Consider the following 7,529-nt stretch of genomic DNA (forward strand, 5'->3'; position numbering starts at 1 on the left):
AGGGGATTATAGAATATAGCTAGAATATAGACCTTTTATTAGAGGACTGGCGAACTATAAACTCTTCGCCTTACTTAGCATATACTTATTACTTTCTTTATTTAACCTAATTAATACTAGTATAGGGAGCTTAGAATACTAGAGATATCTTTTTAATAGCCTATTATTATTTGCTTATTGCTGGCTCTTATACCCTCTTTAGGTGTTATTAGTATTTATAGCCTATTCTTTAATATAATTATCTACTTCTTAAATACGCTCTATATAAATATATCAATGTCTTTACATTTATATACTAAATTACATTGCTAGAATACCTCATATCCATTCCAGCGTAATTTAAACATTTAATAAATTTGCCGTCCTTAGAGTGTCCGTAAGAATATTAAATTTATTCCTACGTATATACAGAATAAGGTATAACTAGATGTACTTCTTATATTAGTTCTTAGTATAGAGTATTCTAAGGCTTATTTACTAATTGACTTTAATATCTGCTGTTCTTAGAAATAAGGAAAGCTAATTAGAAACTTATAGCTAACTAAATTTAATTAAGGGTAGTAAGCTGAAAAACTAGGAGGGTGGCTATAGTGACTTTGTTACCTAGAAGAACTATATAATAGGTAAAAAGACGTTTTTATAAATATTATTTCCTAATATAACCATATAAAGGTACATAAAGGTGCGAGCTATATATTATCCTAATTAGCGCTGCTAATAGGACTAGTCTTTTTGGTGCTAGTTAGCGGTTAATATTTCTTATTATATATTCTATTTCTGGCTTAATCTATTTATAGCGCATTTCCTAATATAAGGGCTATATGAGAAGGTCCGCAAGAGTATTACTTTTTTAAGGGCGGTGAGCAAAAGCTACTTATTACTACTTATAACACTATAAATAATAGAGAATGCAAGGCTGAAACTCTGTTTATAACTTAGCTAGCTAATTAAAATTATATAATACAGCTAAAACTAAGCGGTAGTACAAATAATATAAAGTCGGGCGTTAATAATTAATTAACTTATGTATATAATATAAAGGCGTATAAACTGGCTGCAGAAACTTAGTTTTTAGTTAATTTGCCTTATAAGTAAGAATAAGCTATAAGAATCCAATCCTTATAAAATATTTTATTGGCGGAGGGGCTATATATATTTAGTGACTCCAATATATAGCTAAAATGCGCGTTATAGTAGACGCCTTACCAGTTCTACTATTTGGCTAGTGGCCTAATTATATATATAATATTCTATACTAGAAAGCTTTAATAGTAGGGCAGGGTAAATCCGGCCATAGCTTAGCCTAAGAGGTAGCCGCTTGGTGATTCTTTTATATAAGCCTTTTTATTAGGCACCAATATCTAAGTAGCTATAAACCTATTAGCTACAGTAATACCTCTATTTTCCCTTATAAATTTTCTTTAACCCTACTTTACTAATTATTTATAGCGCAGTTCCGTAAAGCCGCTTTCTATTTAAGCCTATAATCTACCTCTTTTTATATTTCTTGCGTTTTACCTCTTCTAGTTATTTAGTAATTCTATTCTTGCTATTAAGGTAAATATTAGCTTAGCTATTCTACCCTATATAGTATATGCCTAATTACTTATATCTTCTATAATAGTTGTGCTTTAATATATATATGCTTTATGGCCTTTTATTCTAAAACAAATTCCTAAATTAGCCGCTATTCCTCCTTAGATAGCTATTTATAATTAAGAACGCTTTATAAAAGATAATATTTGCTTAATATTTTACGTTTACAGAACACCTCTCCTTTATAGCCACTAGTCCTACTAACTTACGTAGTTGCACTTCTAGCTATATGGGTTATGTCCGCTAAGGCTAGAAATAAGGCGCTTAGTAGGGAATAGGAGGAGATTAGAGGTTATAAATTTGAGATAATAGAGGATATAACTATAATATTTAAAGGCAGATTATATATTATTAAAGACGGTAAAGGGAAGCTAGTTAAAGAATTAGGTATAAAAGATGGAGAAGTAATAAGAGGGGTTCTTACTAAGTATAAATGTTATATAATAAGGGCACGGATTAAGTTAGAGAAGAGGTAGTAATAAGTAGTAATCTAAAGTAATATATGCCATTTATTTATGGATAAGAGTTAATTTCTAGCTTCTTTTATAGCATTTCCCTAAAACTCTAGAGTATCTTAGTCCCCTAAACTAAATAAATTAAAGATATTTTATTTATTTTTATAGCCAATTCTAACTAACAAAAGAGCGCCTTTATTCTCCTTTAGCATGTATATAAATAGGCAATTTATAACTACTAGTCCTCCGCTCTTCTTTTCCTTTCTCTATAAATTACTTATCTTTATCCTAGTATAAAATAGCTTAGGGAGATTTTTAATTATATAGCGCCTTATAAATAAGAAAGAAAAGTACTAGCCCTCCTCTAGCAATATTGGATTTCCTATTTAATGTTAACCATAAATATAACATCTTATTAAAGGTTATTTTATAGACCTAGAGTTTGCTATAATTCCAACCGGGGACGCTTTAATAATGGTTTATCTGTAACTTAATAATACACTAGTATAAAGTGCTTAGAGGACTCTTAGAAAAGGCGTCTATTTTAAATAAGTATTAATATATTAAATTTAGGGAATAAGGTGTCCAACTATTGGTTTTAGGATTATTAGATAAGATTGTACTTTCCTTTTATAATAAATCTTACTTTAAGATATATAAGTAACAAATTAACAAGCACCTAAGACTTGTATACTAAGCGTTTTATAAGCGTTCTAAGGGATTAAAGCTTTAAAATGCCTCTCCGATAACTAAGAGTCTTAGGCTAACCCTAGTAATAGTTAATACTAAGCACTAATTATATAACTAATTAATTATTACGCACCTAAGCCTAGGCCTTGGTCTCTAGTTAACTAAGTTTCTCTATTAGGTCTAGCTTATTAATTTAGCAACACTACTATAATTAGTTATACTCTCTCCTTAAATAGGGAATAGAGGTTTGCATACTTTTATCTTACTTATATTTTATAGATTAGAGCTTAATATACACTAATCTAGTTAGTATAATATTATATATAAAAGAAGGGTTTATACTTTAAGGAAATAAGGCTTATATAAAACTAAGGTAACCATAGCTACTAGTAAAGCCCTATTCTACGGCTATTAACTTAAAGAACTTTTTAGCTGTAGACCTTAAGTTTAGATAATATAGTTTATAGTTTTTAAGGCGAGTAAGGTACTCCACGATAATATCAAAGCTTATTTTAGCATATTCTATTAGTGGGATAACTAATACCATAGCAAGAAAGACGTAATTATTTGTATTCTAAATATCTGTATATACGTAACAGGCTCGGGCCTTCCGCTATTTTATTATATTTTAGCCACTAGGCTTCTTAATAGGCTCACCCTAAATAAAGTTAAAATGGGAGTTTTTTAAGAGTGCTTAATCGCCACGTATTATACCATTTATTTTTAATTACTTAACTTTCTTATTAATCTTAATAAGGAATCTATTAATTTCCGCATTAGAACTTAGTAGGGTTAACCAACCCGCCTTAGAAGTTGTGTATTAGTCTATAGTTAGGAGCGGATCTAGAATATTATAGCTAGTGACCCTCTTTATATAATAGAGTAAAATTTAATAAAGTAAAATGTAATATTAAATAAAGTGAGATAGGTATAAGTAAAGTGAAGTTTTATATAGATCTAGTTCTAATTTTAGCGCCTATATATTAAAACATATTATATAGGGATTGGTTTAGCCAATAGGTATATAAGGAAGATCTTAACCATTAGGGCGTAGCTATATATTAGCTAATAGAACGTCTAGGGACTATATTATCTTACTACAGCCCATATTTTATTTTACTCCACTTTATCTTATTTTAGCTAAGTTTTAGACTTTAATATACCTTTAAGCTTTATTGGTTCTAATATATATATACTCTCTTTACCCTAATCTAAAATATCCTACTTAGATCCTATATATTAATTAGAGCTATTATATCTACCTTTTTTTATATTATATAAGGGAAAATAGAATAGTAATAAAGTAAGATAAAATGGGGTAAGATGGAATGGAGTAAGATATAAAATTGGAATAAAGTAGAATAAAGTATAGTGAAATAGAGTGGAATGGAATAAGCTAAAGTAAGGCGAGCACTAATTAGTATCTATTCTTCCTCCGCCTCTAATACTTCTTTATATCCTCTAAAACTGTCTACTTAGCTCCTGCGTATTAATTAGAACAGTTATATTATTTTTAACTATACCCTTAGTAATTAGAACTTATAACGCCTTACCTAACTTACTAGTATATATTTACTTTAGTTAAAAGAGTAATTAGCTTATTTAGTGTTAATCTTCTTTTATAATATTATAGAATCTAAGCCGCGATCTATGGTATAAGCCATCTATTAAAGTCCTTCTATATACTACCTTTTATTAATCTAAGACGTATAGCTGGCCCCTACGTATTAACTAAGACTAGGACTAAGATTCTAGTATAAAGTCCTGTACCTTAAGCCTATTACTTAGCTTATAGTATCTATATTAGTAGGATACTAGTATAATCTAGCGCTCTAATGCTTGCAATTATAATTACGTATCTAAACCGCTAAATAATGTCTTAATAAGTAAGCCCCTCCCCATAGCTTTACTATGTAGAGCTTTTTACTATTAAAATAATGCCACTATATATCTAGCCTCTGCTAGGATGGATAAGGGAAAGGCCGCATAGCTAGGAGGGGTATAGTGGATATTTATAGCACAGCGGTAATAAACCGAAAGGTATAATATTGGGTGGATTTCCCTTTATAGACTAGTACTATTAACCTCCTCCAGCTACTTCTCTAATCTTATACTTTAAATTAGCTTTACCCTTTAGGCAATATATAGACTATATTAAAGACCCTAAATACTCCTCTAGGCAGCCCTACTCTATTACCAGCTTAGTAGCCCCTTATTATTTAGTATACTCTATAATTCCTAAAGCTGCTAAAGGTAGCTATAGTAATAAACACTTCTAAGGCTACTAAGCCTTAAGCTATATATAGTTCCTAACCTTAAGAACTAAGAGCCTAAGCTTTAAAGGTAGAGTATAAAATAGTTAATAAAATGTATATCCCTACCAAACTAAAAGTGTAACCCTAGCTAATTTGCCGTATATAGCTAGGATAATATAACCTTAAAGTACAAGATAGTTAAATCCTCTATAGTACCTTCTAAAGTAGACGCATATAATAAATATATATTTATTATTTGTATATATATTAGTAAGCATGAAAATAGCTACCGGATTTATGTTACTAATGGCAAAATAATAGATAAGAAAACTAAACGCACGATATACCTTATTAACGTCAAGTTTAAAGGCCTGTAGGATATACTTAGGTCCGTTCTATAAGGTATAGATAGAACTTTCCTTATAGAAGACAAACCTATAGTATAAAACCCTATCTATTAGGCCCTAGATTGGCTACTAACTTAAGACTAGATAGAGCGGAATATATTATACTACTTCCTTTTTAAGCTAGAAGCTTATAAGGGAGCCCCGGAGAACAGCACCCACTTTAACCTCTTAGTAAACTATATTAGGGATATATATACCTTAATAAAACAGCGCCTTATATCGCTAGAAGATAGTAAAAAAATTATATTTAATCTGCTCTAGACTCTGTTTAAGTCAAATAAATTAGTATATGGGAAATGCTATGGCATTAAAAAGCATAGATACATAAGATTTAACTTAGGTAAGGTAAAAGAGGACGATAAAGGAGATAAATATTTCTGTATTTAAGGTCGGTATCTGGATTTTAATGGCAAAAAATTTAGTAAGGCTGTAACCGTAGCTGCTATTTAGAAGTTCTAGGGTTTAAAGCTGATATATAGCCTTGCATATTTTCCCCTTAAATACCACCCTAACGCAGAGGAAGAGAAGTAAGAACTTGCTAATAGCGGTTATAAATTTATTATATTAATAGGGACGCACTACTAATAGTATAAAGGTAAAGCCTTTTATATAGAGAAAGGAAAGCCCTTTAGATTATCTATTAATGGTTAGATTATAGTTAACCTAGTACTTTTCTAAGAGAATAATCCAAACTATACCGAACCTAGTATTAATAAGCAGTGAAAATACCAAACCAATAACATTTGGACAATTTGTTTTAGTAAACTGGCTAAGAAAAAACTTAATAAAGTTAAGAGTAATGGTAAGAAGCCTACTAAGTTGAAATATAAGGACTTAGTTATTTGCAGCCCAACTATATTAGGGTTTAATCTTAATAATAAGCTCTAGTGTAAGTTCCTAGATTTATAAGCTAAGAAGACTATAAAGTTAATTTAATATCCCGTAGTGGAGTTTGCTGTTAATAATATTAGTAATATTAAGTGGAATACTCTTTTCTTTTAGAACCTTGCCATCCTAAAGGACTAGAAGAAGCTTATTTAGGCTTTTACAGCTTCTTATATAAATAGGGCTTAGTTTAATAATTTTGTGCTTGGCAAAGGATATAGTTTAATTATACTACTACAGTACAAGCTCCGTTTTACTTTAGATTTAGAGAAAACTAATATAGAGTATTAGTGGTCCTTCTAGAGTTGGAAAGACCTTAACTATAGAAGGACTTTTAGAAGAGCTGTAAAAGCCGCTTTACACGGTATGCCCTACTTATTTAAACTGCTACTATTTGCCTAACTCTTTTAGTTATCTAGTGGGGACCTAGCTACTAACGTAAAGGAGGTTAAAATTTAGCTTTCTTGCACTTTCTGGCTGGCCAGCTATTAGAATATTATACTTTTATTAAATAAAGCTAACATATTTATAAAGCAACAATTATTGGATTATATGGGCAATAACCTAACTTTAATTTTTCTGCGGAAACTTAAATTTTATAAAGGAATTATAATCCTTACTACTAATTATATAAAAGACTTTAATGACATAATGTGAAGCAGAATATATATAGCTATAAAATACCCTCCCTTAGGGGCTAATATAAGATGGGGCCTTTAGGCCAGTTTTCTAGTAAAGGCAGTTACTAATAGGGTAAGAATTAGTTATAAAGAGCTTAAGGAATTAGCATAATGGGAGCTTAATGGCTAATAGGTAGGAATACTAAAGTCCTAGCAGAGAATTTTTATGCTAAATTATTTATATTTTGTAGATTAAAAATACTATAAGAGCAGCCCTTGCCTTAGCGTATAAGGAAAAAAATCATTGTCCTATTAGTATTTAGAAATAGTTCTGCAATTAGGTAATAAGTTTAACTGTAACTATAAGGGTCTAGGCTAAGTTGGTAATTTAAACGCTTACTGCTAAGTGTTTCCCACTTTTTAAGACTTCTAGGCGGCTATGATTTTGGATATAGATATAGTTAGGTAGTTATATATTAAATCCCTAGTTGTGGGCCTAGGTTCTAACAAATATAACTAAATAACTTAAAGTACTTACTGCCCTCTTAAAACCTTAATTATGGGTAGCTAGTATGTAAATGGCTTCTATTCCTATACAGGATATAAGCCTATAACAATAAG

The 7,529-nt window shown here is 30.1% G+C and overlaps 2 protein-coding genes across 2 annotated transcripts; one reads left to right on the forward strand and one right to left on the reverse strand.

Annotated features, from left to right (window-relative positions):
- Positions 1 to 3,138: 3,138 nt before the first annotated feature.
- Positions 3,139 to 3,309, reverse strand: K441DRAFT_583927 (uncharacterized protein; the record flags this gene model as incomplete). Its single annotated transcript, XM_067644522.1, has 1 exon — positions 3,139 to 3,309. A coding segment is annotated over one exon (171 nt), but the record flags the coding sequence as incomplete, so codon positions are not given.
- Positions 3,310 to 6,780: 3,471 nt separating this feature from the next.
- Positions 6,781 to 6,945, forward strand: K441DRAFT_583781 (uncharacterized protein; the record flags this gene model as incomplete). Its single annotated transcript, XM_067644512.1, has 1 exon — positions 6,781 to 6,945. A coding segment is annotated over one exon (165 nt), but the record flags the coding sequence as incomplete, so codon positions are not given.
- Between the last annotated feature and the right edge of the window lie 584 nt (positions 6,946 to 7,529).

This window comes from Cenococcum geophilum (assembly GCF_001692895.1).
Source record: "Cenococcum geophilum 1.58 unplaced genomic scaffold K441scaffold_56, whole genome shotgun sequence".
In the NCBI taxonomy this organism is placed as follows: domain Eukaryota; kingdom Fungi; phylum Ascomycota; class Dothideomycetes; order Gloniales; family Gloniaceae; genus Cenococcum; species Cenococcum geophilum.